Raw genomic sequence first — 26,013 nt, forward strand, 5'->3', positions numbered from 1 at the left:
ATGGATCATATTCATGGCAGAAACTTCAGCATCTTCCAATTTGATGTCTACTGTCCTTAAGTCAACTTTTAACTTCTGATGCCACTACCTGTCCACTTTCCCTTCCATCATACAGCATTTTTCAGGTACTGATGTTCTGGCAAACGAAGAATATGGCAAGCTAGATCCATTTGACATTTTGTCACATGAGCAAACTTCCTGGATCCGCTCCACTGCAAAACTTCCTCATTTGTAACACAGTCACACAAAGTGACACCCAGAATTCTCTGTAGGCAAGGTTAATGGAATATATTGAGTTTTTGTGCTGTGTGTGCTGTTATTGCCCATGTTTTACTGGCACAGATCACTGTTGGTACAATAATTGTCTTTTAGAACTGTAACGTCTTCTTATCTATTTTTGAAGCTGACCAGATAGACTGTAGACTCTGGAATATTGCTGAGGCTTTACCTATTCTGTGTTTAACAAATGCTGCCATCTTGTGATATGATATTACTGTACTATGTAAACTGTTGGACATGTTCTACTGGCTGTTGGCTAGTTGTGTTAAAAAATCCTGGAGCACCAGGGAACTACCAGATGACTGGAAAAGGGCTGATGTAGTTCCCACATTCAAAAAAAGGGGAAAAATGGATCCAGGAAACTACAGAACTATCAGTCTGATATCAATAACTGGGAAGATTCTGGGAAAGATAATCAAGCAATGAATCTGCAAACACATAGAGGTAAACAAAGTCATAACTAGAAGCCAAGATAGGTTTGTTAAAAACAGAACATGCCAGACTAATTTTACTGCATTCTTTGACAAAGTGACAAAATTAGCAGACGGCAAAATGCTGTAGATATAATTTACCGTATTTTTCGGACCATAAGACGCACCTGACCATGAGACGCACCCAGTTTTTAGAGCAGGAAAACAAGAAAAAAATATTCTGAACCAAATAGTACCAGTATACTAAAACAGGGCTTTTCAACCTTTTCATCCATTGTACCACTTTTAGGACAAGGCAATGTCACCCAGCAACGTGTCAAAAACTTGACGCCCCCCCTAAAAAAGGAAAAAAATGATAAAGTACAGGTAGTCCTCGACTTACAATGATTCACTTAGTGACCGTTGAAAGTTACGACACTGAAAAAAGTGACTTATGACCATTTTTCACACTTATGACCGTTGCAGCATCCCCAGGGTCATGTGATTTACATTCTGATGCTTGGCAATCGATTCATATTTATGATGGTCACATTGTTCCAGGGTCATGTGATTGCCTTTTCCAACCTTCTGACAAGCAAAGTTAGTGGGGAAACCAGATTCACTTAACAATCATGTTACTAATTTAATTTCTCTCTCCTTCTCTTTCTCTCCCTCTCTCCCCCTCCCTCTTTCTTTCTCCTCTCCTTCTTTCTCTCTTTCCCTTTCCTTCTTTCCCTATTTTTCTCTTTCCCTCTATTTCTCCCTCTTTCTCTCTCTCCGTTTCCCTCCCTTTCTTTCTCCTTCTCCCTCTCTATTTTTCTCTTTCCCTCTATTTCTCCCTCTTCCTCTGTTTCCCTCCCTTTCTTTCTCCTTCTCTCCCTCTTTCTCTCTATTTTTCTCTTTCTCTTTCTCCCTCCCTCTCTCTCTCCCTCTCCCATTGTCCCTTCCTTCTTTCCTTCCTTCCTTCTTTCTTCCTTCCCTCCCTCTTTGTCCTTCCCTCTCCGCGTTAGAGCAGTACGTACGGAGGCAGCCCTGCGGCCCGGCTTTCTCTTGCAGAAGGCGGGCTGAAACGGAGCAAGGAATGCGAATCGGCCGATCCTGCGCTCCTGCATTCTCCTCCGCTCGGTTTCAGCTTTTCTTGCTACAAGAGAAAGCAGGCTGAAACGGAGCGAGGGAATCTCCCTTGCTTTGTTTCAGCCTGCTTTCTCTTGTAGCAAGAGAAGCTGAAACCGAGCGGAGGAGAATGCAGGAGTGCGAGATCGGCCGATTCACATTCCTTGCTCCGTTTCAGCCCGCCTTCTGCAAGAGAAAGCCGGGCCGCAGGGAGATTGCAGGAGTCAATTGCAATCTCCCTTGCTTTCACTTGCGGAGGTTGGGGCTGGCCATACGGATCACCTTCGGACCATAAGACGCACCCTTGTTTTCCCCCCCACTTTGGGGGGGAAAAAGTGCGTCTTATGGTCCAAAAAATACGGTACTTGGATCTTAATGACACACTTGATAAAGCAAACCATAACTACTACTCAATAAGAAAAAAAATGGGTTAGATAAGCAGTTCAAATCTAACCAGCTCACTCAGTCTTCCATTCTTCTGAGGTTGGTAAAATGAGGACCCAGATTATTAGGGGCAATATGCTGACTTGGTAATCTACTTAGAAAGGGCTGAAAAGCATTGTGAAGCAATTTATAACTCTAAGTGCTATTGCTATTATTAATTTGACAAAAAAATTGAACATAACTATCACAAAATTGTTGGCATGAAGCGTAAGCTATAAAAGACATAGGTAGGTAGGTAGGTAGATAGGAAGGTAGGTAGGTAAGCAGGTGGCAGGTGGACAGACAGACCAGATAGTACATAGCTCTTCAAAATACTGAAATGAAACATTCCACATGTTCAAGGCAGTTTTGCTGGAAGTATCTTCTGGGAACATCCACATGACATATGCTTTTGAGCCTAACATTAACAATGTGAAAGTCTCCTCAAAAATCAAAGTGTAAATATAATTTACTATAGAGCACTGCATTTTTATTTTTATTTTTTTGGGGGGGAGCTGGATCACAAAAGAAAATTACTTAAAGGCAAGATAGATTAACAAGTCTCACTCTTCTAGGGATTTCTAAATGTAATTTTACCAATAACAATTATATATTTTATGACATGCATAACTGAGAATCCTGTTCTCTAATGGCTGGATAAATAAACATTCTCTTCTTTTAAACAGATTTTTATGATTAATAAGGATGAAGGATAATTTATAAATACAAAAATGTTATATGAACATGGCAACATTTATATCACCATTCTAATATTTGCTCAGAATTACTTCCATTTTCTATCACTTTCTTTCATGCAGCAGACAAGAGTGTTGATTCTTTATCTGCTATTAGAACAGAAATTTATTATGATCACAGACCTGACTTATGGAAAGAAGTACTTAAAATTCTTGATCTACTATTATAGCAGCCCCATTAATGGCTTTCAATAAAAAATTTTTTAATGAAAATAAAATTCATGGAAAAAATAAAAGCTGTATTAAAGTACAGCTTTAGTTTAATATAAAAATTGGCATATGATACTACTTTGTTCTTTTCATGCAAAAAGCTGGTTCATTACTGAATCAGTTACAGAATATCTATAATAAGTATACACCCCTATAAGCACTTCCTATATTCTATATACAATGAACAAAGGAGAATTATCATTTCATTCTTAAATACTGTGCTACAGAAAATGTGGCAAAAATCAAATACAGTTTTTATATTCTTTTAGGAGTTTTATTCTTGTTTTTAGAGTTATAAATTATAAATGATTGTAATAGTTTAATATGCTTAATAGAAGGGACATTTACTATCTTCTGCTGCACTTGACTAGAAATAATTGTGAGAAATCTAACAACAAAATGTTTAAATTAGAAACAGTTCCTCCAGATGAAACACTGCATTTTTTTTAACCTAACATTATTTCAGAAGAGATGCTCTTAAGCTGTATAAGGTATTTCATATATAGCATTCTAAATGAAATGACTTCATTACAGCCTTTATAGTAAAAGAGGTCAGTAAAAGGGGAAATAGTTTAACACAGGAATTTGTTGTTGGAGAAAGGAAAAAATAGGACAATAAAACAACATATCTAACTTTTTAAATTGCACAAATTATAACTTGGTGAAGATTTTAGGCCACCTAATATGTGAGTGTGGGGTTAACAGCCCTTAAAAATAATAAACATAAAATTTATCTGTATGGAATTTGTATTTGGAAGTAAATTTGGTGATCAGGGCACATTAAGGTATCATAGAAAGGACACCTTAGGAGGACATGGGCAAGAGTTTCTATAACCCTGGATTCACAAGAGCAAAGTCTCTGTAACTAAGAAGTCCCATGAAAATTTTCCTGCAAGTATATCTGGAAAGGTGGGCACCAATCTATATTTGTTTAATGTTAAATTGCATAGAAACCCTGCAGTAGAGGGCTTGCAACTCTCTAACATTAGGTGACAGGATTCAGAGGCACTGGTAATATCACTTTGGAGATTCTCTCTTTTATTATTAATTTAGCTTTTTCAAGGATTAATTGGCCTAGAAGAGATGCCAAGACTGCCAAGTTCTGCTATGCAGATACAATGTCAATGGGATTGGTAATTGTCTGATAGTAGCAGAGGCATCAGGCCTGCAAGATCAAACATTATGTCTATACAACTCCAAGCTTGCATAAATAATGCACTGCAAACTCTGGCTGATCAAATCCTATAGACTGAACTAAGATATTCAGACTCCCTACACATTGTCTTACGAGATTTTAACAGTGCAAATCTAAGCCAGTTTTGCCAAGATACATTCAGCATGCTAACCATCTCACCAGAATGTTTTACACCACTGCTACCTAACATTATAAGATGCTTATCACTTTTTACAATGAATGGCTATGGGTCACTCTGATCATTGTGTGCTTCACCTTGTGCAGGTTTATAGACAAAGCCTTAAAAATCATGAAATTGGTAATTAAAAACAATCTTGGACTGAGGAGGCAAAATTTAAGCCAGTGGTAGCCCTTTTGCTTTCTTGCATTTCTTTTTCTTTGGGATGGCTTTGGTTGCTACCTGTTGTACAATGTTGCGAACCTCTGTCCATAGTTCTTCAGGCACTCTGTCTATCAGATCTAATTCCTTAAATCTATTTGTCACTTCTACTGTATATTCAACAGGGATATGATTTAATTCATACCTGACTGGCCTAGCGCTTTTCCCTACTTTCTTTAATTTAAGCCTAAACTTTGCAACAAGAAGCTCATGGTCTGAGCCACAGTCAGCTCCTGGTCTTGTTTTTACTGACTGTATAGAGCTTCTCCATCTTTGGCTGCAGAGCATATAGTCAATCTGATCTGGTGATGTCCATGTGTAAAGCCGTCTCTTGGGTTGTTGGAAAAGAGTGTTTGCTATGACCATCGTATTCTCTTGACAAAATTCTATCAGCCTGTGCCCTGCTTCAAATGGATAAGGATAGCCAATTAACATCTCTTCTCCTCCTTGGGAATGGCAGAATCCAGTGAGGGATGTAAGATTTTAGAACATACAGATAGGGATTTATGAATGGGATATAAATGGATTCTGACAGTATTAACAAGGGAGATCAGAGCAGGAAAGAGAAGCTGCTCAGAAAAGCTGAGCATTCAGCTCTCAGTAAATGAACCATCAAATATATGGAAAAGCCTGAAAAATATCACTGGCTACAGCAAACCCCCCTCCCTTACTGAAGGGAACTGGCAACTGGCAGATGATCTGAATGTTCTACTGTAGGTTTGAGAGAAAACTACTGTCAAATATTGCTACCCTCCCCATCTCAGATACAACAACAGCCAAGTCTCCTACACCTGACTCCATCCCTCTGGGCCCCCCCACCTCTGATGATCCTAGAAAAAGAGGTGTGAGGTCTACTTCACAGACAAGCACTTGGTCCAGACAGAGTAACTCCTTCTTGCTTGAATGTGCTGGCCCACATTTTCATCCGCATCTTTAATAAATCACTAGAGATCTGTAATGTCACTCTTGTTTCAAATGATCTACTATCATCCCGATGACCAAGAAACCCTCCATCAAGGAACTGAATGACTACAGACCACTTGCTCTAATATCTTTAATTATGAAAACCTTCAAAGGTTATGCTGGCCCACCTGAAAATCATCACAGATCTGCTGGTAGACCTCTTGCAATTTGTCTACCATGGTATATATAACAAATGCAAAATCCATCTGGCTAATGAAGGATCCAAGCTGACCTATTAGGTATATTAAGCAAAGATACAAAAGCTATAGCCATAACATATGAATCCAATGACAAAGATCAGAGAGCTCTCACACTGCAAAACTGTTCATTCAGAGAGACTGTAGCCAAAAAAAAAAACAGGCTGAACTTCAATTCTCATGCCTACTTTTCCTTTCTTATTAAAAGAACCTGGATCTAGTCTGGATTTAATTTCTATCCGTTATCCCTCATCTAAACCATTATCAGATTTAGGACACATTCAGTGTTCAAGAGTTGGACCATAAGAAGCAAGAGAATATATTGAAAGCCAATTCATAATGCTATCTCTTTTGGGACTAAGCATATTACTTGATTTTTCTCATTAACAATAGGAAAAGTGACACTGACACTCTGAAAACTTTCTTGAGCACACTTGGATCTGTCTAGGAAATTCATGAATGTTTCAAAATTTTTGGAATCAGCTCAAGTAGATTCCTTATTAAAAACATAAAAGATTTAATAAAAATAATGGTATGTGATATGGCATCGACAAGTATGAGACCATAGTCCTAAAGGCAGGCAAAATTGTTTAAGATAATGGAATATTGCTTAACAGCGAACATTTGATAAAACATTTGATGTTTTTAATAAGGAATCTACTTGAGCTGATTCCAAAAATTTTGAAACATTCATGAATTTCCTAGACAGATCCAAGTGTGCTCAAGAAATTTCTCAATTCAACTATGCGACACAGAATCAATGCCTATTTGTAGTCTATCCAAGCCATAAACAAATTTGTTCTTTTTTTCAAATTCTAAAAACCAATGTGTCAATCAATGGCCAGTCTTTTGTTCCTCTAGAATTCTTGCAGCACTTTTTTTGTTCTACAGAGAGTAAATCATCTTCTCAAATAGCTATAGATGTGATTTGCAACTATGCCCATAAGTAGCTGTTATGTTGTTGACAAACAGGTTATGGGTCTCCAGTTTCCAGGCTCATTTCCCTCTTCTTCACTCTTTTGAATTAGGAATGCCCTTCCAATTATTAGCCATTTTTTGTTTTCTGGTGATTTTAACCAAAATCCATGGAGCTCATTTGATCCAGGAAGATTCCAGTTTTTGACCTTCTATGATTGATTTCAGATAATTTCCTCAATTATCTTCCATACTGAGTAATTTCACTGCATTTTCAATGTCAATGCTGCAAACACTGACATGTTTTTGCACTGACAATATAAGAGACAGCCTGTTATTTTAACTGCTTCATTTGGGAGGGAAGATTCACCTGGAAGTTGTGATAAGATTGCAAAAAGCCACGTGCAGAATGGGAAGTGAACCCTCATATGTAAAACTAATTGGATAATGTGATTTATGATGTGTAGATAAGGGCGAGGATTGTGTGTGTGTATGATGGGTTTGGGGGGAGAAGATTTCAGATTCTGGCATCCCTCCATGAGTGCCGATGTTTCGTTTCATTACTAAGACTTTTTAGATAAATAATATGCCTGCAATTTGTTTGATTTGTCTTATCATCGGAACCATGACATCCAACTTGCTTGATCTATGCTGCAATCTTATTGTGATTCCTATTGTTTTTCCATTTTTCCAACATTTTAGAGAACTGATGCTAAATTGCAAATTCTGCTGGAATTGAACTATTTGATTGTCCTATTGCCTGATCTTCTTTGTAACAGCAATGATTCTTCATATCTGTTGTGATTCTGTGCCAGCCAGTGGATCCGGCAGCTGAGTCTGGGGAATCAAAGGAGGAGGAGGAGGGGCCTGGACAGCCATCAGAGTTGGAGGAAGGCTCTAATGAGCTCTAGGACTTACAATCTGATGAAGAGCCTGGGCCCTTCAATCGTGCTCAGGCTGAGACCCAGCTGTGCTGGGAAGCTGAGTCAGACTCACAGCTGGAAGACATCATAGTTGCTCGCAAACACCATCAGGCAACAAGAGTAGGACAGAGGGACGGCTCCAAGGGAGGAGGAGAAGGCATTGAGAAGTCACACCTTGGGGCTGCATAATAAAAATGGAAGGTATGGGCAGTGCTGGTTGCTGAAGGGAACCATTTGCAAAGGACTCAAGTTTCTTGGAATCATGTTCTGTTTGCCTTGCCTGTGAACAATTCTCTGTTTGAATTGTGTTCTGTTTGCCTTTGGACAATTCTCTGTTTGAATTGTGTTCTGTTTGCCTTTGGATTTGCTTTGGGGACATTTTGCAGGTCTTTAAATAATAATAAAAAGGTTTTGTTTTGCCTGCGTTTCCAGCCTACTTGTTAAAAGAGGGGTTTGTCCTTGTGAGTTAACAAGGACTCACACAGGCTGGGACAGAACAATATCAGCTGCTCTACAACTTCTGCAATTCCTTTACTCTTCAGGTCACAAAAAGATTAGTTTTGATAGCTATCAAAAATCTACTGACAATCCAAATTGCTGACTTTGCAACAACAAAGTTGAAACTGTTTCACATTTAATATGTGAGTGCAGCAAAATCGTGCAAACTGATTACAAAGCTAGACATGACCGAGTTGCTAAACTAATCCACTGGGCATTGTGTAAAAAATATGACTTGCCTGTGTCTGAAAAGTTTTGGGAACATAGGGTGGAAAAAGTTGTCGAGAATGAGAGGGTGAAGATCTTGTGGGACTTCCGAATACAGACGGATCACCATTTGGAACACAACACGCCAGATATCGCAGTCATAGAGAACTGAAGTGTACAGTTGATTGATACTGCTGTACCATTAGAAGAAAAAGAACTGGAAAAAAATATGAAATACCGTGACCTGGCCATCGAAACTGTGCGATTATGGATGAAACGTGTAACAGTGATATCCATTGTCATTGGGGCACTGAGAACTATGTCCAAAACCTTTGCAAAATACTTCAAGAAATTGCAGCTTCTTGCAATAACTCCAGCAAAGCTACAAAAACCTGCGCTACTCGGAACATCTTACATTTTAAGGAGATACCTGGTTGATACCTAGGATGCTGGTAGCAACCCGTATCAACCATTAGTGCCAGTCAATTTGAGTGTTCAGTTGACTGAGGTTCATGTTTAATGAATAAAAGTTTTATATAATAAAAATAACAACTCTACTACTATTACTACTACTACTACTACTACTACTACTACTGATAACTAGGATCAAAAGATAAGAAAACTAATGACAATGCACCATGTTCTGCACCCAAAAGGTGATGTTGATCGATTGTACTTGCCAAGATCTCAGGGTGGCAGAAGAATGTTATGGGTGAAACAAACTGAAAGAGGAAAAACATGGCTTAAATGACTACATAAAAAAAGCAAAAGAGCCTCTGCTGAAGGAGATGAACAAGGGAATTGTTGAAATCTACAAGATTAAAAGCAGAATACTGAAAAGAAACAATTGAGCATCGGGATTCTAACTGGAAAAAGAAGCCTGTGCAGTCAATACCTGAAGGACATTGAAGGAAAGGTATGATACAAAGCTAACATGGAGTGGGTTGAGATCAGGAGTTCTGAAGAAAGAAACTGAAGGCTTCATTTTGACTGGCCAAGAATAAGCCTTGCAGACCAATTCCATGAAAGCAAAAATTCAACTTTTCAGTAACAACAGCAAATGTTGCTTATGCAATGAGAAAGAGGAAACAGTGGATCACCTTATCAGTGGCTGCAGCAAAATCTCATAGACTGATTATCTACAATGTCATAATCGAGTTCCCAAAATTATACGTTGGAAGTTTTGCCAAAAGTTTGGGTTTGAATGCAGAAAAAATTACTAGAAACATCTTGATCTCTGTACTTATTATATGTTTTGCTGTTAGCCGCCCTGAGTCCTTCGGGAGATAGGGCGGGATATAAATCCCATCAATAAATAAATAAATAAATAAATTCTTGAAAATGAGCAAATCAAGATCTGGCTCTCAACACCAGCTGCCTGCAATTAGTGCAGGTTCGCATCCCACCAGGCTCAAGGTTGACTCAGCCTTCCATCCTTCCGAGGTAGGTAAAATGAGGACCCAGATTGTTGGGGGCAATTAAGCTGACTTTGTAATAATGCCGCTTGGGGTGTGTGTGAAAGCCCTAATAAGCAGGCATATACATAGAATGAAGGCTACTGCTAAGCTTGTAAGCCGCCCTGAGTCTTCGGAGAAGGGCGGGATATAAATGTAATAAAAATAAATAAAACATGTCTGACATCACTATTGTGGAAAAGAAAAAAGTCTAGTTCATTGGTATTGCAATACCAAGTGATGCATGAATTCAAGACAAACAGCTAGAAAAAAATAACAAAATATTGTGATTTGTACAACCAAGGGTTGTACCAATAGCAATAGGAGCCCTTGGAGCAATACATGGAAATTTTGAATTTATTAGACCTGAATATCCTGACTTTGCAAAAAAACCACCCTATTCAGAACTGTCTATATACTCAGACACTACTTTAATAGCTCTTAGGTCCTTGCTTAGGTCTTGAAATGTTACGTTTTTACCATTTCCAGACTGTGAATCGAATTGAAGATTAAATATTTAATAATAATAATAATAATAATAATAATAATAATAATAATAATAATAATAATAATAATAATAATAATAATAATAATAATAATAATGCGGTTTGTCACACACAGATATTTAGACTGCATTTAGCATTTTTGTCTATATATTGAGTCTTTTCTAAGGACCTGGGATAAGCAGATGTTGCAGACATTATTCTTTGATGGTTTTAAAGGTATAATTGCAGGATAAACTGTCCTAAATAAAACTGCCTTTTGCAATTGATCAATAGAAATTTTGTCAATGCCAGCGATGTTCAAATGGTCTTCCAAATATTTGGGATTCCACCCAATGTGCCTATTACTATTTTTTCTTTCTTTTTCTCTCTTCCTCATTCTTGTTCTATTTCTATTTGCAGGACTTTGTATTTTGTGATCTTCTTCAGTGCTATTCTATTGTATTCTCTTCTAGTATTGCCACATCCACTATCCAGAATTTTCAATCAGTGTGCTAACTGCTTTAACATATGCCAGTGAAACATGGACACTAACCTGACAATCGATACAAAAGCTACGAGTGGTGCAAAGTGCCATGGAAAGATACATGCTTGCCATCACAAGACTAGAAAGATCTGGACATCAGCTGAAAATCAGACTCGGGGAAAGACTTCTCTCCTCCCTGGGTCCGAATTCTACCAGCTGGTGGGTCCAAATGGACTAAATGCTGCCCCGTAGAGGAAGCATCCAAAGGATGAATATCTGAGGACTGCGGTTAGATGGTAGCCGGACCACTGGACCCAACAGAGCCCCTGGAACTGGCAGGAAGAAAGGCAGATCGTACTTCATACGATCTGCCATTGCCAGCTGCTCAGCAGAGGCGAAAGACTTCTAATCTACATGCAAATAGCCAGCTGGGTGAGGAATTTCCTTTTACTCTCTTTACAAGCCAAGACCCTTAGCAATTAGAACTTTTTCAGCCTTTGGAGCGAAGCCCTTACTCAACAGAGGGGGGTGGAATTCTTTGTTATCCCCCACTTCCAATTTACAAGCGGCAGTTTAAGCTTTCGGCAAAGTGAAAATGCTACTTTATCACAGGGCTGTTTTGGGCTAGAAGCTTGGAAAAGCTTTTGCTTCTATAAAATGGGGAATTTGTGTGAAAGGCACTATGATTTTTACTTCTTATTTTTACTTTTAGTCTTTAATTTTTAATTCTTTTTAAACTTGGAAGTCTTTTTCTTTTCGCTCCTTCTATTTTTTTTTCCTGCAAAGGGTGGGATTGGATAGATAATCCCATCTAGTGGTGAAACTTGAAAATTTCACCCACCCTTTTTGAACGGCTTTATCTCACATTGGAATTTGGCTATTCGCCCAGACATTGTCCTGAAGGTCTTTGGCATTTTCGTTTTCAAAAGAAAAAAGGACTTCCTTTGGTCTTTTTGGCCTGTTGGTTTTGAAGATTACTGTTTAAACAAGTCTGTCCTTGAAGCTATTTGATTCCCTTGGACTATAAATATTCAGAGATTTGAAATTGCTACTAAAAAGGTAAAGGTTCCCCCGCACATGCGTGCTAGTTGTTTCCGACTCTAGGGGACGGTGCTCATCTCCGTTTCAAAGCCGAAGAGCCAGCGCTTGTCCGAGGACGTCTCCGTGATCATGTGATCAGCATGACTAGATGCCAAAGGCGCACGGAATGCTGTTACCTTCCCACCATACCTGCCTCTGAATATAACTTTTTGGATTATAACTTGGACACTTCTACCTATTTTTATTGCATTTGACCAATTCAAATCACTTACTTTTACTATATTTTTTTATTGAAAATTTTTGGGTTTTTTTATTACCTCTTTTTATTATTAGCCTTTTGTGAGCCTTCCCCCCCCCCTTATTTTTATTTTTGGGGCATCTCCTCTTTTTACTCCACTATTTTTCAACATACTTCTTTTTTGGCTTCCTCTATTCTCATTTTTTATTATTATCACAATTTTTATTTTTGCTCTTTTTTTCCTTCTTTTCCTTTTATTTTCTTTTTTCCTTTTTGCTCATCTGCTACCTTTTGGGGACTTCTATATATATATATATTGGTTCCCTTTACTTTTTACTACCTTTACTATTTTTGATGGTTCATCTCTCCTAACTATTAGGAGCTCCCTGGATTACAAAACCTAACCATTGGGCGGAGATACCACACGATTTGAAGGAAAAGATGAGTATTTCTAATTTATCCAAACTTGGGAAAAAAGGCTCTTCTGCTCCTGCCTCAACTTCTGAAAGTCCAGTCTACCAGAAATCAATAACCACAATGTTTCAACAGAAGAAGACCGATACCCAACAGAAGGATACCCAAGCTATCTTACAATCATTTTTTTATGCCAACGCTGCCCAGTCCGCCACAGCAACTACAAACCATGAAGAGTTGAAAAGTGATCTAGACAAAATGAACCAAAGAATCAACAACATAGATTCTCAATTGGCAGAATTCAAAAAGATGATTGCAGAAAACCAGCAAAGAATTCAAAAAATGGAACATAAGTCAACAGAGGTTGACCATCAAATAGCAGACCTGAAAGATGAAAACCAAAAACTCATCCAAATAAATGGAGAACTGGAAGATTCTTTGATGACCATAGAAATGGAGCGGGCATCATATTTCCTAAGATTCCAAAACATATAAGAGGACAAGGAAGAGGATCTTTTAGAATTGATAACAAGAGTTGCTGGCAGATGTTCTAGGCTCGGGGAAGTCACAAATACAAGGAGAGGTCGATCAGGTATATCATGTCAACTCAAATTATGCTAGAAGAAATAAAGTGCCCAGGGAAGTCCACGTCAGATTTTTTAAAAGAACCACAGGAGATGAAATTCTGAGAAAAGTAAGAGATGAGCCATTGAAATACAAAGGAAAAGAAATTGTGGTTCTTAAGCAAATTCTTAGAAGGATAAGAGAGGCTCGAAGAGACTACCAATTTTTAACTAAGAAACCTATCGAAAAAGGAGTGAATTTTAGATGGCTGATTCCAGAAGGGATTTTACTTTACTGGAACACAAAAAGATACAGACTGGATACACCACTTAAAGCATTGGAGTTTTTTGACAGTCACAGAGCCTTTTTGGAGAAAGATAATCCGGAACCCAAAAAACAAGAGGAATTGCCAGTTCAAGGTGAGGCCGACCCAAAAGAGAGGGAAGAGACCAAAGAAACCCAAACCACCTTCAGAAGAAGGTGCAAGACCAAGAGACCAAAGACAGATAAGATCGACTAGAAGATTAAGACCTAGATATAATTGAAAGGATGGAAGAGATGGGGATACTATCAGTAAATATTAATGGCCTAAATTCTCCCTCAAAAAGAAGAAAAACTTTCACACGCTTACAAAAATTAAATACGGATATAATTTGTCTCCAAGAAACGCACATTAAGAGGCAACATGCTAAAATTCTAGAGCAACCAAAAATAGGCAAACTGTTCTTTGCATTGGCATACCAAAAGAAAAGAGGAGTAGCCCTTTATATCAAAGAAAAGATGAGCCCCAAACAAATTTATGCGGACGAAGAGGGGAGAATTTTAATGGTGGAAATTATGGGATTAAAAGCAAATATTAATCACTGGAATATATGCACCTAATGATAAACAAGAACAATTTTATCTTAAACGTCACAAGAAAATACTAGATCTAAACTACCAAAATTTTTGCGTAATGGGAGACTTTAATGCAATTGTGGATGGATCCTCAGACCACAAAAGTGCCAAACAAGGAAGGAAAGGAGGAAATCTATTACCTAGAGCATTTTTAAAAATAATACAAGAATTTAGCATGTTAGACATATGGCGAGAGAGAAACCCAGAGAAATTACAATATACATTTTACTCAAATAGACACAAATCATGGTCAGGAATTGATATGATATGGATCTCATTGGACTTGAAATCGATGATTCAAGAGGTGGAAATTGAACCCAATGACTAGGCAGACCATAATCTAATAAAAATGTCCTGGAAAGGAGCTAAGAAGAAACCTAGGTGGTCTCTAAATAAATTGATATTGAAGGGAAAAGAATTTCTACAACTAGCGACAAAGAAAATGGAATTTTTCTTCAAAATAAATAAGAAGGTAGAAACATCACTCCAAAATGTTTGGGGCACTGCTAAAGCATATTTTAGAGGCCTGGCCATAACTTACATGGCTAAGAAGAACAAAGAAAAGAAACAACTACAACTTAACCTGAGGGAGGAACTCAGAAGACTAGAAGCAGCACTACAAACAGATCCAGATAAAGTATCACTTAAGAAACAAATGGGAATAATAAAGCATAGGTTAAATTTAGCTGAGATGGAACTAATGGCTCAACAGATTAAACGGGCTAAACAGAATTTCTTTGAAAATGCAAACAAGCCGGGAAGATGCAGAATTTCTTTGAAAATGCAAACAAGCCATATAGATTGAAAAAAGAAAAAGAAAACAAAACAAAATACAAACTGAGAAATACAGTTTCAAAATAATGCAATGAAAAAAATTGTTAAAGAATGAGATACTTTACAAAGCAAAGGAAATCCCCAAGGAAAAAATACAGCAATATTTAAAAAAGCAAATTTACCAAAAGTTTCCCAGAACATTCGAAATATATTGAATGAACCAAAATCAATGATGGAAATTACCGAAGCTATAAAAAGGCAAAAAAAGATAAGACCCTGGGGCCAGACGGACTACCTGCAGAATTCTATACTGCTTTACAAGATATTTTAACTCCAACTTTGAAAGAACTTTGTAATGAAATTCTCCCAGAAACCAAAATACCAAAGACCTGGACTGAAGCTAATATCACTTTAATACTAAAAGAAGATGTAGACTTGACACATATAAAAAATTATAGACCAATCTCACTACTCAATGTGGACTATAAAATTTTTGCTTCAATAATGGCAGAAAGAATTAAGAAATTTTTGAGTGAAATTATACATATTGATCAAAATAGTTTTTTACCTAAAAGACAGATAAAAAATAATTTAAGAACAATCCTGGATGTCCTAGAAGTACTATGAAGCCCATCCAGGGAAACAGATGGCTGTGATATTTCTTGCTGCACAAAAAGCATTTGATAATCTAAACTGGCAATTCATGTTCCAGCAACTTGTTGAAATGGACTTTGGGGAAAACTTTATGAATGCAATCCATGCAATTTATGATAAACAGACTGCTAAAATAATTGTAAATGGAGACTATACAGAAAACTTTAATATTAAAAAGGGCACAAGACAGGAATGTCCTTTATCCCCACTACTATTTATACTAACTCTGGAAGTATTGAACAGAAACATTAGACAAGAATCTGAGATTAAAGGACTAGAGATAAAGGGTGAAAAATATAAATTACAAGCATTTGCAGATGACTTGGTTTTTATATTGGAAGAACCTTTGGAAACTAGCACAAAACTGTTGGATACAATAGAACAATATGGTGATGTAGCAGGTTTGATAATAAATAGAGAAAAAACTAAAGTTTTGACAAAGAACTTAACAGAAAAATAGAAAATGCAACTTGAAAAAACAAACAAACCTTTAAATAGTTAAAAAAGTTAAGTATTTTGGAATTTACTTAACAGCAAGATGTGCAACAATAAAAGAGGATAACTATGTAAAGTTACTAAAACAAATAAAACTAGACTTAGAAAATTGGAAAAACCTTCAACTTTCAATGCTGGGAAGAATAGCTACAATTAAAATGAACATTTTACCAAAAATACTCTATTTCAAACTATTCCCATAAAATTAGAAAAAGCTTTCTTTGATGAACTGAATACCATAATATTGAAATTTATTTGGCAAGGGAAAAAAGCACGAATCAGTGAAAATGTTACAAGATGTTAGACAAAGGGGAGGACTGGGACTCCCAGATTGGAAGTTATATTACCAAGCAGCTATTCTAATGTGGATTAAAGAATGGATAACATTCAGAGATAAAAGATATTATATCTTGAGGGGCATAACCTGCAGATCAGCTGGCATGCCTTCCTATGGTATGGGAAGAATAAAGCCCAGAGATACTTTCAGAACAATACCATAAGAAACACACTTTTATTAGAATGGGAAAAAATAAAGGAAAAAACTTACATTAAGATATCTGAATGGCTTTCAACAATGGAAGCTTTTGCTTACCCAAACTTAATTAATTATGATAAACTTGTAACATATAAGGACTTATTGGATAATGAAGGAAGATTGAAATCTAGACAAGACCTATATCAACAAGGTATTGATTTAGCATGGTGGCCATATTTACAAATTCAAACAAGAAGCTGATTAAAAAACTCTACAGGTTTCTGCTTAATCTAAAGATGAAGAACAAGTTAAAGAAACAATGATAATTTGGGCAAAAAGTGTTGGTCACACTATAGAACTTGAAGAATGGGAAAAGTTATGGGATAGAAATATTAAAGCTGTATCATATAAAGAAAATTTGTATAAAATGTTTTATAGATGGCACATGACACCAGTGAGACTAGCGAAAATGTTTAAAAATACTTCAAATGTTTGTTGGGAATGCAGCCAAAGACCAGGTACCTATTATCATCTCTGGTGTTCTAAAGCTAAAAAGGTTTTGGCTTATGATACATTTATGATTGGAAAAGATGGTTAAAAAACAAATAGAATTTAAACCTGAACTGTTTTTGTTAAGAATGATAGATCCCAATTATGATAAAGAGACTGGGTATTTAATACTACATGTATTAACAGCAGCGAGAATTATGTATGCCCAATACTGGAAAAATGAGAAGGTACCAACTGAAGAAATGCTTATCAAGAAAATACCAGATTGTGCAGAAATGGATAGATTAACTCTAGATTAAAGAAAAAGAGCATTTAATTTATTATAGAACTTGGAATAAATTTTATCAATGGCTAGACAAACGAATTAGAGAGAAAGGAATGTGATACTTATTTTTTTGACCTTATTTTACTAAGAAAAATATTATAGATTGAAAATTTAACATTGTTTACTATAATTTGCTAAGTCTATTATTGTTATCATTATTCTTACAACTTTTATTGATATATATCAACCCAGACAATATGCTATTTGCTAAATATTGAACGTAATTGGGGGAACCCCCAACCCCTCCCTTAACTTTCCCTCTATCCCAACCCCGTACCCCATCCCTGCATTTTCCTCCCCACCCTTATAAAAACCAATAAAATTTACATAAAAAAGATAGAAAGACCTGCACATGGATTAGAGAACAAACAAAAGTATATATCATCAAGAGAGCAAAAGAATTGAAATGGAAATGGGCTGGACACATAGCAAGGAGACCTGATAGCAGGTGAACCAAGGCAGTCATAGAATGGATCCCTCTTGATAAAAAGCATCCATGAAAGAGACCTAAAACAAGATGGATTGACGACATCAGCAAGTATTGCAGGCCCAATTGCCAAAAGAAAGCTTAGGACCCCATTGGTCGGAAACATGAGGAACAGGCCTTCATCCTGCACTGGATAGACATTGGCTAAAAATGATTGACAATTGTTAAGTCTGAGGAATTATGTGGTAGGTACTTGTTTGTAGCAATTTACATACTCCATTTTTATTACAGTTCTTGCTTGCAGGCAAATGATATTTCTTGCAGAACTTTCAGTGCTCCATTGTGGCTACTTTTCCATGTCATTATTTGTAATCTATCTGTCCAATCTTCTTACAAAAGCTAATCAGGTGGTCCACTGTTTCTTCAACTTCTTTGCAAAGGTGGGACTTACTCTCTGTTGCTGTGCACTCAATTTTAACTTTATATGTGTCTAACGACCTACCTCAGCTAAGCCTCCCAAGAAAACAGAACTCTTGAAACAGGTATTGTTTCAAAAGGAACTTTTATTAGGGGCTAGTGACAGTAGAGAATCAAGGCGGAATCCGAGAGAAAAATCTGTGAAGCAATATATTAAAAGCAACATTCAATACTCCTCCCCCCAGAATCTCAGTGTTCATTTGAACCCCAGCCAATAAAAAGGTGGCATCGTGTTTTAGTAAGTGGTCTTTTTGGCAGGCTCTTCAAGGTCTTTCTCACTTTCGATTTCTTCTGGCTCCAAGCACAAACCATCTCTATGATAAGGAAGAGACATTCCATCTCCTGGGTGAAGGGCATCCGGCAGACAGTGCAAAGCAATCCCAAAAGCTCCTCCCTCCCAACAGAATGGCAGGCCACAAAGAAAGGCTACAGAAAAAAGGGAAAATGGGCATAGAGTAAAATTCATTTCTTTGAGGACCTGACAATGTGTTTGTTCTTAAGGCTTGGTCTTGGTCTTGTGCCACAATTAGCTGTTTGGTCTCTTTCTTTAATTTTCCTGTTATTAGTTGTTGTATAACTTGCTGTTATTTATGTGGTCTGTTAATTTTTAAATATACTGAGCATATAATACTTTGCCTTGCCATATCTCTTTCTTTCATGTCTTTTCTTCTTGTCATTTGGTCTTTCTTGTAGGCCACTTTCCACAACTCAATAAGCCTTCATGGTATACTAGCTTCAATGCATCTTCTTCACTGTCCTTCAGATATTTTTTCAATGCCCTTTTTTCTTGTTTAACTGTCATGTACCTGCAACATTCCGCACACACCTACTTTTCTTGATAAGTAGAATCTGTCTACATTGCTGTAAGAACGAAGGACAAATTCATGGTCATTATTTTTCTGGTTTTCCTTTTTAGGGCTTTTAGTTCTGCTTGAGTCCAGTCCACTATTCCAGCTGTGTATCTGAAGACTGGAATTGGCCAGGTATTAATTGCCTTGATGGTATTTCCTCCACTGAGTTTGGACTTTAAGATCTTCTTCATTCCCTTGATGTATTCACTTCTAACCTTTTTTCTTGACTTCAGTGTGCTTGATGTTGTCAGCTTGAAGGATGCCCAAGTATTTGTAGTTATTGTTTTCATCCACACTTTTGATAGCATTTCCATAGGCATCTTGATTTCTTGAGTTTTCACCAGGTTCCCCTGTTTGATACGAGACACAGCACATTTGTCCAGTCCCTACTCCATTGCTATGTCTTGGCTGCATATATAGACAATGCTGAGCAAGGATTCAATTTTAGATGGTGCTTTTCCATACAGCTTCAGTTCGTCCATGTAGAGGAGATGTCATTGCTTGGGAGATGTTGATGTTTGATAGCCGTGGCCAGACACTGTTCAATACCTGTTGACAAAGGAATCAGTGCAGTGACGAACAGTAGTGATGATAGTGAGCCTTCTTGAAAAATTCTTCTTGATATTAACCTATCATCATTGACCAGCATCTGTGTCTTCCATTATGTCAGTGATCTTTACACAAAGAATCTAATGTTTCTACTGACTCCTGTTCTTTTTAGGGAAGGGAGTCTACTACTCTTTGTGGTAACAGTTTTAATTATGATACACTGGAATATATTTGCATGTAAAATATAATTAGTATTCAGCTCTCTTTAAGCCAGAAAAGTGATTGCTTATTAATTTATTTGAATTGTACATATAACTATGAATTCTTGTAAGCAATGAATGTATAGAAGCATCCACACTGGCTTCCTAAAATTGGGGTCTCTGAAAAAGACTACAGTGAACAGCCAACCAGCATATGTTCTTGCATAAAAATGTAGTATACCCTTGATCACAAAAAGATTTCTTTTGTCTGTTTTAGTGACAGCTACATGGTTTGCCGTTTGTTTCTTCATCTAGCATTCAGTCTTGTTCATAAAACTTTGTATTTTAGCAAAATAAAGAACTCTAGCGACTGCTTATATGAGCTTCTCTATCCTAAATATTTTATACATATACATAAATTATTAGAATATATGTAGGAGAAAACAGATAAATTGAAGAAGAGTTTAGAAAGGAATCCATCATTTCAGTATGAGAAATAAAACAAAGTTTTTTAAAAAAATATGCAATACATAATTAATGGCATATTCAGGCCCCAACACATTGAATAATGGACTAGATATATGCATGGAAGACAAATTCATCAATCACTTTTATATCAATGACTTATAGAGCCTCCTTTATAAGAGAGTTATGCTGTGGAATCATGGTTGCTACCTTTATGACCTTACCGTGGATTTTTTAGACAGAACCATGCATGCTCTGTGAAAGATCAGATGGCTGTACAGTCTACCCAATGGGACTCTTTTTTAAAGTAATGCATGGCTGAGATATAAAATCAAACTATATCTATTACAAGAGAATACCAGCCAGTTTGCTTTCAATTACTTCAGCTATAGCCTTTGAAACACCCAGGATGTAAACACATTTGTAAAAGGAGACTGCTAGTCTCAGATTATTTTGTTGTGAATGTTACAGCAGTTGAACTATTCCATCAGTTTACAGTATATGTAAATGTTTACATAAGTTCTGAACAATAAAATATTTTCACATAAGTATTCCAGCTTGGAAAGAATGATGCACTGTCAAAGTTCATGAGACCTCTGAGTAGCAATCCTATATTACAAGATCAAACAAAACCATTGCAGATCATCTGGAACACTGCAGGGAATAGTAAATTAAACAAATTACTGTTCTATGATAAATGTAACAAGGAAGGTATCTTTATATATATTTTTAAACTTGTTTGATGGAAAACATTAAAAATAGATAAGTTTATAAGCCAACTATACTGACCTGTCTGTATGTTCCTTCTAACAAGGTGTCCAGATGTTGAAGTGGAGCTGGAGTTTTATCTTTGAACCTTGTCAGTAAACGCCGTTCAATAGCTCTAAACTGTATGGCTCTTTCAGCTAATAGTTGCTCATACTTCACAGCATTCAAACGCAGCTGTAATTAAGAAAAATTTTCAAAGAAAGAGTTAATGGTATTCTAGAACACAAAATATATGGTGCTACATTTGCTGCAAAAGTCCAGTTATTAGTTTTACATGGTCATTATGAAAGCAAAATTATACACGCATTATTAATGAGCTAAATGTCAGTTATTACTGAAACTAAAAATAATTAGTTCAACCCTGAACTACAAATATTCTCCTTCATTGGTACTAAAAATAATTGTTGAACCTAAGGTAATATACAATAATGTTATGTTTTTCATAACTAGCAGACTGTGAGGTACCATTCTATTTTCCTTGACTAATCATTACATTTTAAAATATTTAAAGTACAATATTTTTATAAAGAGGAAAGCTAAATATTAAAACTCACTACATAAAAGTTTATAGTTATTTTTTTCAGAAGCAAGCAAGCATATTTGGGACTTATTCCCAAAGAAGTATTTAATATTAAAAAGTTTTCAATAATTAAATTGCCATTTAGCAATTCAAAAAGTATTTTATAGAGTATTTTGGTATGCATTCTTGCTCTCAAATAAAAAGTCTGAAATCACTCTAATAAAAATTAGAAGTCATATCAACTGAAGAAAAATAAACATTGATAATCATAAGTCACATATATTTATGAGCATACCTCAAAATGGTGATCAATTATGTCAAAATAGTCTTGTAAAGGGATTGGACCAGAAAAAGTACATACAAAATCTTTGTAATTTTGCCTCTTGAAATGTTGCTCAAGACGAAGAGTGAGTTCTTTTGTAATTAGCCAAATATCTTCTAATTGTTCACTTTGAATTCTGTAACGCTCTTCAAAATAAAAATAAATGCAAAAATTATTTGCTCTCCAGCATTAATTGGTATAATTCATCAAAGTAGTGTTTTATTGATGCAATAAATACAGTAAAACCTCTGAAAGCTGACGACCCAAGGGACTGAAGGAAAGTGGTCAACATACGGAGATGGTCAAAATACAGATCTGTACTGATATGTACATGTGCCTCATTTTATTGTACAATTTTACTTAGAAATGTCATACAGAAACACACACAGGAAAATCATTCATGCAGTATGGTATCATACTAAACCAATACATTTACATATGTATTGTTTTCTCATAGATTTTAGTCTGTTTTTTTATTCACTCAGCATACCTGGGCATTTTTCCATGGCAAATGATTTTAACTGCATTATCAAATGACTGACATCCTCTTCTTTCAGAATATCTGCAATTTCTGTGTCCTCCTCACTTAATTGTTCACTTAAGTCTTCTGTTTCATCAGTTGCTTCCAGCACTTTTCTACTGTTTAGAAAATTGTTTCTGGGTCAGGTTCATTGCAAATTTCCACATTGTTATTGTCCATTGCAACAAAATCTTCAAAATCTACTCTCTCAAATTCCCCCAAGGGAAGTGGGCTATCTAGCTGGGATGCAACATCCTGCTCTTGGGTTGTAACAAATCCAGCTTTCTTGAAGCACTTCTGTATTGTTTCAGGCTGAACTTTATTCCAAGCAGAACTAATCCAGAGAATAGCATTCAGAGCAGTAATTGATGTAATGGATGATTTTACTTCTACATACGGACCATAGGTTTATGTTTTAGCAAAGACCCCACTGCAGAAACTAGGCTCAATAGTGCATTTTGAAAGTTTTCATTATGCTTTGGTCGAGAGGTTGAATTTTGAATTTATGTTTGGAGGCAAAAATTTCAGTTTTGTATTTGTAAGATGATTCACTTGGGGAGGACTAGGAGAATTGTCCACTATAAGGAGAATGGACCATTTCTTCTTCATTTCTCAGTCAACACCTCTTATCCATTCCTTAAATAGGGCACCAATTATCCATGCAGATTTGTTAGATTTCCAGGTGACAGGAAGTTCTTTGGGCTGCAGGTTCTTGAATGAGCATGACTTTGCTGATTTTCCAATCACCAAAGTTTTAGCTTCTCTCCAGTTAAGCTAGGAAGAGCAGAACTGTGAAACTTTCTTCAGAAAACTATTCACTCTTACATTTGTCATCCTTCATAACGAGGCTCCTGTCAGGCATCACTTTAAAAAAGAGTCCACACTTTTCAGCATTAAAAATGTCATCATCTTTGAAGCCACTGAAGTCCAGAAACTTTTCAGTGAATTCTTCAACAACTTCTAATGGAACTTCATCAGATTCACCACACAATACTTTCTGGGAGATTTTGTGTTGCAGTTTAAATTTCTTAAGCCAACCAGTATGCTTGGAAATCTGATACCCCAAGCTCCTTTGCAAACTTTTTAGCAATTCTCTGGATCATTGGCCCAGAGATTCACGCATTAACGGCCCTCATTTGTTTGAATCAACATAACGTGGTTTCACTGACTTCTTCCAGTGAAATTTTTCTCCTTTTCCATTGTAAATCTCCACTTTCTTTACCATATTTCCAGGTACTCTTCTTTAGGTTTTTGAATATTGCTTAGTATTGTCTTGCTGACATCAAAATGTTCCACCATCTTTCTTTGGCTGCTCTTTTCTAGAAAACATAAAAGATCAACTTTCTCCTTCAATGTCAGCTCTTTCAGTTCCTTCCTTTTTGCCATCATGACTTAATTTGCATAGAGAAAAAACTGGTTCTTTCTCATATGCCTGCTTTGTAATTGTACCTAAAATTGTACCTAAACATTGTTTGTTACACTTTAAAACTGTGTTTTCTTTCTTTCACAATGGTTACTAAATGCAAAACGCATGCTGATGATGGCGCTTTGCTTTGATGGTCGCCACAAGGTAAAACAGCTCATATATGTTGTGTGTGTATTTGTTTCCTTTTATCATTGGCTATTTTTTATTGATCCTAAAAAAGGAAAAAGATTTGAAGTGGGGAAAAATTCAGTCTTTGTGCAATTTTTATTATGGAATGAATCCATAATTATCATTGTTAAATTGCTGAATCAGAGTCAAAAATATTGTATTCTTTGATATTCTTCTTGAAAGAAATTCATTGATACCAATTATGCATTTCACTTCTTTTGCCCTTGGTGCAGAAGGGACTCAACTGGTCAGGTTTTAGGGAGTAAATTAATACCATGGGTCAAAATCCAGGAGGTCAAGATACAACTTACAGAGGTGGTCAGTATAGACAGGTAAAATGCACACTCACATCCACTTAACACAAAGCAAGTATTGTTATGATTATGATTATTGATAATCATGTATTTATGTTTATTATTTATGACTGAGAAGCAGAATATTTAAATTGGATCAAGTCGAAAATGCATACAGAGAGTAATCTAACCAGTATACTGCCTTCTGAAATCCTGGTAATTCTCTTAGCAAACCGTCATCAAAATACCTGTTCCCAAAATATGAAAGGTATTCTCTATACATTTAGGTCAGCAGTAGAAGATTCTTTGCATGTAGAAAAAAAATGCTTGATGTGGATTCTGGAATTTCCCAGAACTTTCTCCTGTTGATTACTGCTGCCATACTTCTTCAAAGGAACATTAAAAACATGCAAATAATAAACATGTTACTCTTCTTACTGTAACTTTTTATGATGCTGTTACAGACTAATATCTTTTCAAGTTAATTTTATACACATATAAAATTTAGATTCATAATTGAGATTAAGAATTTCTGCCTTGTGCTATACTAGTAAAAGTTTTGTAATTACTGTGTGGTGGTTACATATAATTTCTTAATGAAAACAAACCATAAAAAGAATTAGCCATAGCACATTATGATTTCAATATTAAAGAAATGTAGCATTCACTCAATACTTCTGAAAGTACAATAGAAAAATAAGAAAGAATAAGAAAGAAAAATAAGAATAAGATTTTTTTAAAAGGGGGGCATTTTTAATGTTCTACTTGTGAAACCTTTAGCCATTCAAGAAAAATAGCAAAAGCTATCGAACATTACTTACTAAACAATTTCATAAATCAATATTCTAAGATTTCATTTCTACTGGAATAATTGCCAGAAAGTAAATTTCATTGATGGGACAATGACAAATTCTTTTCAACATATAAAAGAAAAAATGTTTTATTTAAAAAACATGTCTTTTACAAACAAGAAACCCATCTGTTAATGATAACATGCAACCCTAACTTTATTATTTCTAAAAATAATTCTAGCATAATGACACATTTTTAACATGATTTTTGAAGTACTAGTTATTGAAGATGGAGCAAGTTTAAGTTTTAATACTTAATATAACTATTGATCTATGTTATTCATAAGTTTTAAAGTTGAATATATTTTAGAAAATATATATAATATACACATGAAGGTTCATATGTATATTATATACAGCAGGGGTTCCCAACCAGGGATGCTCCCACCCTCTGGGGGTGCGAGACAATATTCCAGGGGGTATGAAAACTTGGGTTTTCAAAATTATAGTGTATATGCATAATTCATTGCCATTATTTCGAACTTTTGTAAGGGCTGCGAGAATATATCAGAAGCGTTCTAGGGATGCGGAGTGTAGAAAAGGTTGGGAACCACTGATATACAGTGAGGGGGAAAATTATTTGATCTCCCGCTGATTTTGTACATTTGCCCACTGACAAATAAATAATCAGTCTATAATTTTAATGGTAGTTTTATTTTAACAGTGAGAGACAGAATAACAACAAAAATCCTGAAGAACGCATTTCAAAAAAGTTATAAATTGATTTGCATTTTAATGAGTGAAATAAGTATTTGATCTCCTATCAATCAGCAAGATTTCTGGCTCCCAGGTGTCTTTTATACAGGTAACGAGCTGAGATTAGGAGCACTCTCTTAAAGGGAGTGCTCCTAATTGCAGCTTGTTACCTGTATAAAAGACACCTGTCCACAAAAGTAATC

The 26,013-nt window shown here is 36.0% G+C and overlaps 1 protein-coding gene across 1 annotated transcript in view; it reads right to left on the reverse strand.

The window, feature by feature from the left end:
- Nucleotides 1-26,013, reverse strand: part of BBS9 (Bardet-Biedl syndrome 9) — a 245,832-nt gene that overhangs the window by 142,446 nt on the left and 77,373 nt on the right. The window contains exons 17-18 of the mRNA XM_081343253.1: nucleotides 21,830-22,002; nucleotides 21,036-21,188 (exon numbers count right to left, since the gene is read on the reverse strand). Coding sequence (XP_081199379.1) covers nucleotides 21,036-21,188; nucleotides 21,830-22,002 — 326 coding nt within the window. The remainder of the gene's footprint in view (nucleotides 1-21,035; nucleotides 21,189-21,829; nucleotides 22,003-26,013) is intronic.

The sequence above is a fragment of the Vipera berus genome, assembly GCF_964194415.1.
Source record: "Vipera berus genome assembly, chromosome: Z".
Lineage (NCBI taxonomy): Eukaryota > Metazoa > Chordata > Lepidosauria > Squamata > Viperidae > Vipera > Vipera berus.